Source organism: Sardina pilchardus, chromosome 3, assembly GCF_963854185.1.
Source record: "Sardina pilchardus chromosome 3, fSarPil1.1, whole genome shotgun sequence".
NCBI lineage: Eukaryota > Metazoa > Chordata > Actinopteri > Clupeiformes > Clupeidae > Sardina > Sardina pilchardus.
In genome coordinates this window covers 4,024,118-4,036,273 of record NC_084996.1, presented here as the reverse complement: position 1 = coordinate 4,036,273, position 12,156 = coordinate 4,024,118, and the positions used below count along the sequence as shown (strand labels likewise).

Below are 12,156 nucleotides of genomic sequence, written 5' to 3'. Positions count from 1 at the left end.
AATTCTCCTTTAACTAATAATTTCTAACAGGTATTCTAAAATGTTAACTATGTTAACAATGCTAACCAGGTTGATAAGTTAACTTAGCATTTTTAGGATTACTGCTAGAAATCATCAGCTAACTATGCTAACATTGCTAACTATGTTAACAATGCTAACCACGTTGATTAGCTAACTTAGCTAATCATTTTAGCAGTTGTGCTAAAAATGCTAACAATACTAACCAGGTTGATTAGCTAACTTAGCTAATCATTTTTAGCAGTTATGCTAAAAATGCTAACTATGCTAACCATGCTAACAATGCTAACTTGCTAGTGAGGACTTTTATTTTGAAACAGTAGTTGCTAGGGTATCCATGGTGCCCACTATCAGGAATAAAGAAGTTACTGTAGTATTATCATGTTGGTTGCTATGGAAACTGTCAAAAACGCTTAATTTAAATGGTTGCTATGTTGGTTGCTAGGTACATGGAGGTTTCATTTAGTTGACTGGAGGCATAGTTGATGATAACTGACAGTTGGAATGGTTGAACAGTTAAATAGTTGAGTAGTTTCAGTGGTTTAATGATTTAATAGTGTATTATTGCAGTGAGGACTTTTATTTTGAAACAGTTGTGGACAGAGGAAACAGTTAACAGGATATGTAGTCTTCACAGAGAGATTGTATGCTTAAAGCCTGAGAGAGAGAGGGCTGCTGCAGGTGGGGCTGGCCACCTGGCATAAGATTCTAATTGCTCAACGACCTGATTGTGATGTCATAGAGGCCAATGTTAAGTCTATGGGGAAATTTTTAATAGTTTTTAATTTATAGTTCAAAAAGTATAAAAGTTACAAAGTTGAAAAATCATAGCAACCCGATCCATTAGAATACCTACGTTACAAAGTTTGAATGAAGTTTCTAAGTTAAACGGTTGAAGAGAAATTGCGGTTAGAAAAAGCTGTCAGCGGAATAATAATAAAGATAACTAGAAATGCAATTCCAAGGAATTACCAGTGCATGAAAATGCAAAAAAAGATAGATAATGTAGATATGGTTACTAAGGTGTAGCTAGGGTAAACATGGTGGTTGCATCGTTTACAGAGAGTTGATAGTGTGAAGGTAGACAGTTTAAAGCTGAAACATTCCAGTTCTAACTTAACTAATGATTTCTATTCATGTTAAAATGTTGATTAGCTAACTTAGCTAATGATTTCTAGCAGTTGTGCTAAAAATGCTAATTATGTTAGCAATGCTAACTTTACTAACAATGCTAACCAGGTTGATTAGCTAACTTAACCGATGATTTCTAGCAGTAATGCTAAAAATGCTAACTATGCTAACAATGCTAGATTTGCTAACAATGCTAACCAGGTTGATTAGCTAACTTAGTTGATGATTTTTTGCAGTTATGCTAAAAATGCTAGCTATGCTAACAAAGCTAACCATGCTAACTAGATAACTTGCTAGTGAGGACTTTTATTTTGAAACATTTGTTTCTAGGGTATCCATGGTGGCCACTATCAGGAATCAAGAAGTTACTGCAGTATAATCATGTTGGTTGCTATGGAAACGGTCATAAACGCTTAATTTTAATGGTTGCTATGTTGGTTGCTAGGTACATGGAGGTTTCATGTAGTTGACTGGAGGCATAGTTGATGATAACTGACAGTTGGAATGGTTGAACAGTTAAATAGTTGAGTAGTTTCAATGGTCAAATGATTTAATAGTGTATTATTGCAGTGAGGACTTTTATTTTGAAACAGTTGTGGACAGAGGAAACAGTTAAGGATCTGTAGTCTTAATGAGATTGTATGCTTAAAGCCTGAGACAGAAGGTGCCTCTCATATAGCGTTTACGCGTCCTCTCTCAATCCTCACTGATCTACATAAAGAATGATGGAGTGGCAACAATGGGATAGTCTAGCCCTTCTTCTATCTTTCTTTATGTAGATCATTGAGGATCGAGGAGCGAGGGAGGACATATAAACGCTGCTTGAGAGGGACCCACAGTAAATACTTTAAAAGTTGTATGTAGATAGTCTAATTAATGTTGATAGACAGAATGTTTAATGGATGTTGATAGGCAGATTGTTTAATAGATATTGATTGACAGTTTAATGGTGGATGAGTGAATGGTCTGAAGAAGATGAATGGATAGAAGGTTGGATGGAATGTGCCTTATATTCTTGTTAAGAGAGACACTGATACAGCTCTCTGAGAGTAGTTGACACAGGTGTAATCAATTTAACTGGCTAGTCTTAAGAGAGCCAGAGTGCACTCTTAAAGCCTGAGACGGAGTAAATAATTAAAAAGTTGAGTGTAGATAGTCTAATTAATGTTGATAGACAGAGAGTTTAATGGATGTTGATAGACAGATTGTTTAATAGATGTTGATAGACAGTTTAATGGGTGGATGAGTGAATGGTCTGAAGAAGATGAATGGATAGAATGTTGGATGGAATGTGCCTTATATTCTTGTAGAATGGAGAGACACAGCTCTCTACTGAGAGTAGTGGATACAGATACAGGTGTAATCAATTTAACTGGCTAGTCTTAAGAGAGCCAGCCTGAGACAGAGTAGATTGTTTAAAAGTTGAATGTAGAACGTCTAATTGATGTTGATAGGCAGACTGTTTAGAATGGGTGGATGAGTGAATGGTTTGAAGAAGATGAATGGATATAAAGTTGGATGGAATTAGGAGGACTTATTTTGATACTGTTGTGCACAGAGGATACAGGGGAACAGAATATGTAGTCTTCAGAGAGATTGCCTGAGAGAAACTGACAGTTGGTGCCCAGGTGGCTGACCAGCTGGAGTAAGATTCTAATTGCTGCCGTGATGTCATAATGAGCAATGTTAAGTCTATGGAGGAAATTGTAATAGTTTTTAACTAATAGTTTAAAAAGTATAAAAGTTACAAAGTTGAAAAGTCATAGCACACATGTCCTAAGTAAGACCTACGTAACGCAGTTTGAATGAAGTTTCTACGTTAAACGGTTCTAGCTGATTTGCGTGCGTTAGAAGAAGAATAATAAGAAGAAGAAGCCTAGGAAGAACAGTACAGTGCATTTTCATGCACTGTAATAATAAGAAGACTAGAAATGCAATTCCAAGGAATTACCAGTGCATGAAAATGCAAAAAAATGTAGATATGGCTACTAAGGTGTAGCTAGGGTAAACATGGTGGTTGCATAGTTTAAAGAGAGTTGATAGTGTTAAGGTAGACATTTTAAAGCTTAAACATTCCTGTTCTAACTTAACTAATAATTTCTAACAGGTATTCTAAAATGTTAACTATGCTAACAATGCTAACCAGGTTGATTAGCTAACTTAGCATTTTTAGCATAACTGCTAAAAATGATTAGCTAACTATGCTAACAATGCTAACTGTGCTAACCATGCTAACAATGCTAACTTGCTAGTGAGGACTTTTATTTTGAAACAGTAGTTGCTAGGGTATCCATGGTGCCCACTATCAAGAAACAAGAAGTTACTGTAGTATAATCATGTTGGTTGCTATGGAAACTGTCAAAAATGCTTAATTTTAATGGTTGCTATGTTGGTTGCTAGGTACATGGAGGATTCATTTAGTTGACTGGAGGCATAGTTGATGATAACTGACAGTTGGAATGGTTGAACAGTTAAATAGTTGAGTAGTTTCAGTGGTTAAATGATTTAATAGTGTATTATTGCAGTGAGGACTTTTATTTTGAAACAGTTGTGGACAGAGGAAACAGTTAACAGGATATGTAGTCTTCACAGAGAGATTGTATGCTGAAAGCCTGAGAGAGAGAGGGCTGCTGCAGGTGGGGCTGGCCACCTGGCATAAGATTCTAATTGCTCAACGACCCGATTGTGATGTCATAGAGGCCAATGTTAAGTCTATGGGGAAATTTTAATAGTTTTTATTTAATAGTTCAAAAAGTATAAAAGTTACAAAGTTGAAAAGTCATAGCAACCCGATCCATTAGAATACCTACGTTACAAAGTTTGAATGGAGTTTCTAAGTTAAACGGTTGAAGAGAAATTGCGGTCAGAAAAAGTGGTAAGCGGAATAATAATAACTAGAAATGCAATTCCAAGGAATTACCAGTGCATGAAAATGCAAAAATAGATAGATAATGTAGATATGGTTACTAAGGTGTAGCTAGGGTAAACATGGTGGTTGCATAGTTTACAGAGAGTTGATAGTGTGAAGGTAGACAGTTTAAAGATGAAACGTTCCAGTTCTAACTTAACTAATGATTTCTATTCATGTTAAAATGTTGATTAGCTAACTTAGCTAATGATTTCTAGCAGTTACGCTAATAATGCTAATTATGCTAGCAATGCTAACTTTACTAACAATGCTAACCAGGTTGATTAGCTAACTTAACCAATGATTTCTAGCAGTAATGCTAAAAATGCTAACTATACTAACAATGCTAAATTTGCTAACAATGCTAACCAGGTTGATTAGCTAACTTAGTTGATGATTTTTTGCAGTTATGCTAAAAATGCTAACTATGCTAACAATGCTAACTATGCTAACTAGCTAACTTGCTAGTGAGGACTTTTATTTTGAAACATTTGTTGCTAGGGTATCCATGGTGGCCACTATCAGGAAACAAGAAGTTACTGCAGTATAATCATGTTGGTTGCTATGGAAACAGTCATAAACACTTAATTTTAATAGTTGCTATGTTGGTTGCTAGGTACATGGAGGTTTCATGTAGTTGACCGGAGGCATAGTGGATGATAACTGACAGTTAGAATGGTTGAACAGTTCAATAGTTGAGTAGTTTCAGTGGTTAAATGATTTAATAGTGTATTATTGCAGTGAGGACCTTTATTTTGAAACAGTTGTGGACAGAGGAAGTAGTGAAACAGGATCTGTAGTCTTAATGAGATTGTATGCTTAAAGCCTGAGACAGAAGGTGCCTCTCATATATAGCGTTTACGCGTCCTCTCTCGCTCCTCACTGATCTACATAAAGAATGATGGAGCGGCAACAATGGGATAGTCTAGCCCTTCTTCTATCTTTATGTAGATCATTGAGGATCGAGGAGCGAGGGAGGACATATAAACGCTGCTCGAGAGGGACCCACAGTAAATACTTTAAAAGTTGTATATAGTCTAATTAATGTTGATAGACAGAATGTTTAATGGATGTTGATAGGCAGATTGTTTAATAGATATTGATTGACAGTTTAATGGGTGGATGAGTGAATGGTCTGAAGAAGATGAATGGATAGAAGGTTGGATGGAATGTGCCTTATATTCTTGTTAAGAGAGACACTGATACAGCTCTCTGAGAGTAGTTGACACAGGTGTAATCAATTTAACTGGCTAGTCTTAAGAGAGCCAGTGTACTCTTAAAGCCTGAGACAGAGTAAATAATTTAAAAGTTTAATGTAGATAGTCTAATTAATGTTGATAGACAGAGAGTTTAATGGATGTTGATAGACAGAGAGTTTAATGGATGTTGATAGGCAGATTGTTTAATGGATGTTGATAGACAGTTTAATGGGTGGATGAGTGAATGGTCTGAAGACGATGAATGGATAGAATGTTGGATGGAATGTGCCTTATATTCTTGTAGAATGGAGAGACACAGCTCTCTACTGAGAGTAGTGGATACAGATACAGGTGTAATCAATTTAACTGGCTAGTCTTAAGAGAGCCAGCCTGAGACAGAGTAGATTGTTTAAAAGTTGAATGTGGAGCGTCTAATTGATGTTGATAAGCAGACTGTTTAGAATGGGTGGATGAGTGAATGGTTTGAAGAAGATGAATGGATATAAAGTTGGATGGAATTAGGAGGACTTATTTTGATACTGTTGTGCGCAGAGGATACAGGGGAACAGAATATGTAGTCTTCAGAGAGATTGTAAAGCCTGAGAGAAACTGACAGTTGGTGCCCAGGTGGCTGACCAGCTGGGGTAACATTCTAATTGCTGCCGTGATGTCATAATGAGCCATGTTAAGTCTATGGGGGAAATTGTAATAGTTTTTAACTAATAGTTTAAAAAGTATAAAAGTTACAAAGTTGAAAAATACAAAGCCCACATCGCGTAAGTAAGACCTACGCGTCAAAATTTGAATGGAGTTTCTACGTTAAGCGGTTGAAGCTGAATTGCGTGCGTTAGAAGAAGAATAAGAAGAAGACCGAGGAAGAACAGTACAGTGCATTTTCATGCACTGTAATAAGAAGTCTAGGAAGAACAGTACAGTGCATTTTCATGCACTGTAATAATAAGAAGACTAGGAAGAACAGTACAGTGCATTTTCATGCACTGTAATAAGAAGTCTAGGAAGAACAGTACAGTGCATTTGCATGCACTGTAATTACCCCATAGACTTAACATTGGCCTCTATGACATCACAATCGGGTCGTTAAGCAATTAGAATCTTATGCCAGGTGACCAGCCCCACCTGCAGCAGCCCACTCTCTCTCAGGCTTTAAGCATACAATCTCTCTGTGAAGACTACATATCCTGTTAAACTGTTCCCTCTGTCCACAACTGTTTCAAAATAAAAGTCCTCACTGCAATAATACACTATTAAATCATTTAACCATTGAAACTACTCAACTATTTAACTGTTCAACCATTCCCACTGTCAGTTATCATCAACTATGCCTCCGGTCAACTACATGAAACCTCCATGTACCTAGCAACCAACATAGCAACCATCAAAATTAAGCGTTTATGACCGTTTCCATAGCAACCAACATGATTATACTGCAGTAACTTCTTGTTTCCTGATAGTGGCCACCATGGATACCCTAGCAACAAATGTTTCAAAATAAAAGTCCTCACTAGCAAGTTAGCTAGTTAGCATGGTTAGCATTGTTAACATAATTAGCATTTTTAGCATAACTGTAAAAAATCATTAACTAAGTTAGCTAATCGACCTGGTTAGCATTGTTAGCAAATTTAGCATTGTTAGCATAGTTAGCCATTTTAGCATTACTGCTAGAAATCATTGGTTAAGTTAGCTAATCAACCTGATTAGCATTGTTAGTAAAGTTAGCATTGCTAGCATAATTAGCATTTTTAGTGTAACTGCTAGAAATCATTAGCTAAGTTAGCTAATCAACATTTTAACATGAATAGAAATCATTAGTTAAGTTAGAACTGGAATGTTTCAGCTTTAAACTGTCTACCTTCACACTATCAACTCTCTGTAAACTATGCAACCACCATGTTTACCCTAGCTACACCTTACAGTAGTAACCATATCTACATTATCTATCTATTTTTGCATTTTCATGCACTGGTAATTCCTTGGAATTGCATTTCTAGGTTTACTATCCTATCCTATCTTATTACAGGCCATAAAAAATAAATAAACAAACAGCGCTGTAAAGATAAAATGCATCAACATTACACCCGTCTAAATCATCCAGTACAAAGTCTAAAAGAGTTTCACTTTCACAACTAAACCTTTGTTTCCAAAGAGCTGTTCAGGCCTCTCTCTTTGATGGCGTCACTGTATGCTGAGTTCAGTAACACAGAGAGTCCTCTTAGGGATCTAAAGATAAAACCTATATCTATTATTTTTTTGGACCAGACGCACTATAATGAATGGCTATACAATAATACAATAGCTCAATCTTCTTCGGGAGGGGACATGCCCCTTCATTCTGTGCTCTGTAAGATGAACAACAACAAATTTAAAACTGAAGTGGATAGAATGATGAGGATTGATTTGCATTTCTGAGAAGAAAGAGGACCACTGATGTGTTACCATAGCGATGACAGCGCAGCGATTGTTCCTGAATGATCAACAACTCACCCTGTCATTTTCATTTACAAAGACGGAACACTGGCTGCCGTGGGAGCTCTCTGCTCACGCTGGTTCCCTTCATCCTCCCCCTATAATCACTCTCCTCGTCTCTCTTCCGGAATCTCTCTATACTAACCCATCTTGTCTTTTCGCTCCCTCCTACATCTGCCATCTTGTGCGAGTGGCTCACCTTCTTGATGTCCCTCAGGACGCTGTAGCCATCGATGTAGGCGTCACCTGAGGTCACGGTCTCGTCTCCGGTGAGCATCTTGAAGGTAGTGGTCTTCCCCGCTCCGTTGAAGCCCAGCAGGCCGAAGCACTCGCCCTTGCCCACGGCCAGGGAGAGACGGTCCACCGCCAGCAGAGTCGGCCCCCCTGTGTACACCTACAAACGGGAGCACGCGCAGAGCACAATTACTACGGCACACTCACAAACACACACATTGATATACACACCCAAGTGCACAGTAATGTGGATAGTAATTTGTCCACAAGCCCAAACAGATGATATGATTATGCTTATTGTTATGGTTATGGGATTTGGCTTCTGTCCAAAGCAACATATCAATAAAAACAATACAATAGTTAATTTAACAAGCTAAAAAGTTGGTCAGACTACATTAGGAAGAATAACAATTATAAACAACAATGTGAATTCAATCAAGCCTAATGAAAGACCCACATATCATGCACAGTAAAACAGGAAGGTGCAGTAGATATGAGACACACTGGTACCTTGGTGAGCTCCTGCAGGATCAGAGGGCTCCCAACCATGGACTCCACCACAGGCTGGCACTCCAGAACTCTCTTCCTCTCTTCAGCCACATCCCTGTCCTCAGGTTGCAATGCTGCTGCTCCAGACAGTAAGAGCCCCTACACACACACAAACACACACACACACACACACACACACACACACACACACACACACATTAATCAATCAATCAATCTATCTATCTAGAAATATCCATGGGTTTATATATATATATATATATATATATACACTCCTGGGTGTCCCTCCTGGGTGTCCCTTGGTGCTCCCCAATCCCTCTTAGTATCTATCTATTTATTTTCTTTTAATTTATTTCTGTAATTGAATGGACACTGAGCACAAGGAATTTCTTTACTTATAAATTCTTTTTATGAGTATGACAATGAACTTGAACTTGAGCTTGAACTATATAGATAAATATATATAATACACAACTATATATATAAAGCCATATAGATTGATAATTGGCACTCATGTGTCGTGGCGTGCTTCCCTCAGACGCACCTTCCTGTGCCTCCTGCAGAGGGAGCTCAACACGCGTCTCAGCGTGCGCACGCACTGCAGCTCCACAAGGAAGAGGAGCACGATGAAGACCAGACCCTGCAGCGCCATGGCGACAAGGAAGCGCCCGATGCCCGGGGCCGTCATTGAGAAGTAGTTCTCCTGGTAGGTGAAGTCTGTCGAGGGCACACACAAAGCACAAAGACTTTCAGCTCTCACACAAAGGCTCAGATAGCTCGGCCACATACTGTATGTGCCTAAGTGTGAAAGATCACTGTTGATCAATTTGCAAAAGATGATTTTATATTCCTCCTTTTAGTCAACTTTAGCATGGGTTCAAATACTTATTTTCCTCACTGTATGTGCCTAAGTGTGAAAGTGTTGAAAAGTCAAAATACAATATGCACTCTAGTTAAAATACATGCTAAGCAATAAACTGAGAATGTCTTGTCTTATATTCCAATTCCATGTGTAGGTATCCAGATCTAATAAAGAACCAACATCACCCCCCTGCTTATTCATCTCCACTAAGCTCTGGGGGGCACACCACTTCGAGGTTTGGCCCAAATGAGATTTGCCGTGCTGAATCAGACTCATCATTACTCACTGTATACTTTGCAGATGGCCCCTGCCACAGGGTTGGAGGTGCAGAAGGTAATGAGCTCGTAGTTTTGGTAGAACTGGCTGAAGGACATGCCCAGACAGTAGTTGGGGAAGAGCAGGAAGACCTTGTCCAGGATGTGAGACAGGTCCTGTAGTTTTAGCTCTGTGAGGGAATGCATGGGGGGGGCAGGAGAGAGAGAGAGCAGGGGGGGGAGAGAGAGAGAGAGAGAGAGAGAGAGAGAGAAAGAGAGAATGTAATCCACTCTGCAGTGTACCAACGTGCATGAGTGAGATTTACAACAGGACAACAATGATTTGGCTGTGGTTAAACACTAACATCACAGAGTGGAATTCTGTGGGCTTCGAGTTGTCCTGAACACAGCTGGCACAACTGTGTTGACTTTTGTATCGTATTTAATACAGCATCACACATGGCACAACCTGCTACTACAGGAGACAAAGCCCGGCGCCAATTGATTTGCATGCTAACCTCAGTGGATACCACGGCAACACAGAGCTGCTGTCGACTGTTGTTTCTTCACATGCTGTTGCTAATTTTAGGTCATTTTGGGATGGGGTTTTTTTAAGACAAAAAAACAGAAAAAACCCTAAGAAACGCCACATATCCGGCGAACCGGGTTCGATTCCCGCCCCGTGGCCCTTTCCGATCCCACCCCAACTCTCTCTCCCACTCACTTCCTGTCTCTCTATACTGTCCTATATGATTAAAGGCATAAAAGCCCCCCCAAAAAATATACTTAAAAAAAAAAAAAAAAAGAAACACCACATAGCGCCTTTGAGTGAACGGGACTGTCTACTACATCATCAGTCATTATCTTCACCTGGAATGGTCATGATGGTGACGGCCAGGAAGGTGGCCGTGCCGCTGATGATGTTGAAGATGGTGAGGCGGGTGTAGGCGGTGGCCGCAGTGGAGAACAGGAAGCTGAGCAGGTACATGAGCGGCACCACCGCCCAGCCGAACAGCAGCAGCACCAGCAGCACGTCCACCAGGTGGTTGTGCTCCACAAAGGCCTTGACCGCAAACACCCTGAACACCACCTGAGAGAAACAGGAAATAATAGGTAAGATTAACCGGGGTCAAATTTCGTGTTTGCTTAGGCAAAGCTGGCCAATAAAGCTGATTCTGAAAGAGAGAGAGAGGAGGGGGGGGGGGGGGGGGGGGGGTGGGTATACACAGGGTAGTTGACATTCAGTGACTGTCCAGATTCAAACAGCGTTCAACGGAAACATGGCATACAAGATTAAGTTAAAAAAAATGAAGAGTAGGTCTAACGCTGTCAATAGGCTATATGCACGGTAGGCTGTTCAGGAGCTCATTTGTTTCCGGTGGAGCCAGGTGTGTTTGAGCCTGCCTCTATTGTTAATGTAATTAGTGTCTACACGGACCAGCTTGGTGCACCTAGTGAATCAGCACGTAATGATGTGAAAAGATTTGTCCTCCTGTGTTAAAACTGTTATCATTGGGCAAATCATATCTTCAATGTTGGAGTGGACATGTCAGAAGCAAAATAAAACAGAGGATTCAGTTACAATACAGCTAACGCTGCACTGGAAACAAATGAGCTCCTGAACAGCCTTCCGTGCATATAACCTATTGTGTTTTTTTGATGTTGAACGGAAAGTTTAAGTATTTTTGTTTTGTATGTTGTCTTAACTAATAATACATTCTACTGAGTAACTCTTAAAACATCCTAGCTGAGTGTTAGCAATACAGACCGATCATAAAAAAGAGTATGCTGAATGACGCAGTATATATATGAGAAGCGTTTCCAAAATGTGTGAGCGAGTTGAAGCGCACGTGGTCCTGTACGCACCAGCATGAGCAGGCAGGGCATCAGGAAGTTGATGAGGTCCCAGAGCAGGGCGGAGAACCAGTAGTTGGACAGGTAGACGCCGCTGACCTGCTGCACGTGCTTGCACTTGAGCGCGCGCTCCGTCACCAGCAGGAGTGCAAAGGTGCTGGACAGAGAGGCCATGCCGTACATCAGGTTGATGGCGATGGCGAAGCCCGTCTGGCTCCTGCGGCAGAGCCAAAGGGAGACATACGAGGAGACAGTTGAACAGATAAGGAAAGAGAGAAATGCAGCTCATCTTTCAGGAAATAAAGAACAATACTGCATATGGCTGCCAAATACAAACTGAGATCTGCAATAAGAAGAGCCAAATCCAACTATGCCGCCAAACTTGAAGAACAAATCACCACTAATGATACACGTTCTATCTGGAAAAACACCCAAAACATGACACATTACAGGAGACAGGAAGAGAGTAAGACAAAGGTACGGACAGATATGGTCTTAAAATACATACACACAGCAGGTTGACAATGTTATATGCATACTCTACTCACACAAAGTTAGGGATATCTGATTTCGGGTGAAATTCAATGTTTTAGTACAGAAAGTACTGAAGTTTAGAGAAGGTCACATTAAGTTCACTTGTAAAGGTTATAATGGATTTTAGGTTCATCCTGAAATTTTGCTCGTAAAGCCGAATATCCTTGACTT

At 39.7% G+C, this 12,156-nt stretch overlaps 1 protein-coding gene across 1 annotated transcript in view; it reads right to left on the bottom strand.

Moving 5' to 3' along the window:
• abca3b (ATP-binding cassette, sub-family A (ABC1), member 3b) overlaps positions 1 to 12,156 on the bottom strand; it is a gene marked incomplete in the record, with an annotated part of 38,194 nt that overhangs the window by 7,299 nt on the left and 18,739 nt on the right. Inside the window, 6 exon segments of the mRNA XM_062531373.1 lie at positions 7,940 to 8,134; positions 8,485 to 8,622; positions 9,026 to 9,198; positions 9,630 to 9,788; positions 10,468 to 10,687; positions 11,464 to 11,668. Of these exon segments, the coding sequence (XP_062387357.1) occupies positions 7,940 to 8,134; positions 8,485 to 8,622; positions 9,026 to 9,198; positions 9,630 to 9,788; positions 10,468 to 10,687; positions 11,464 to 11,668 (1,090 nt within the window).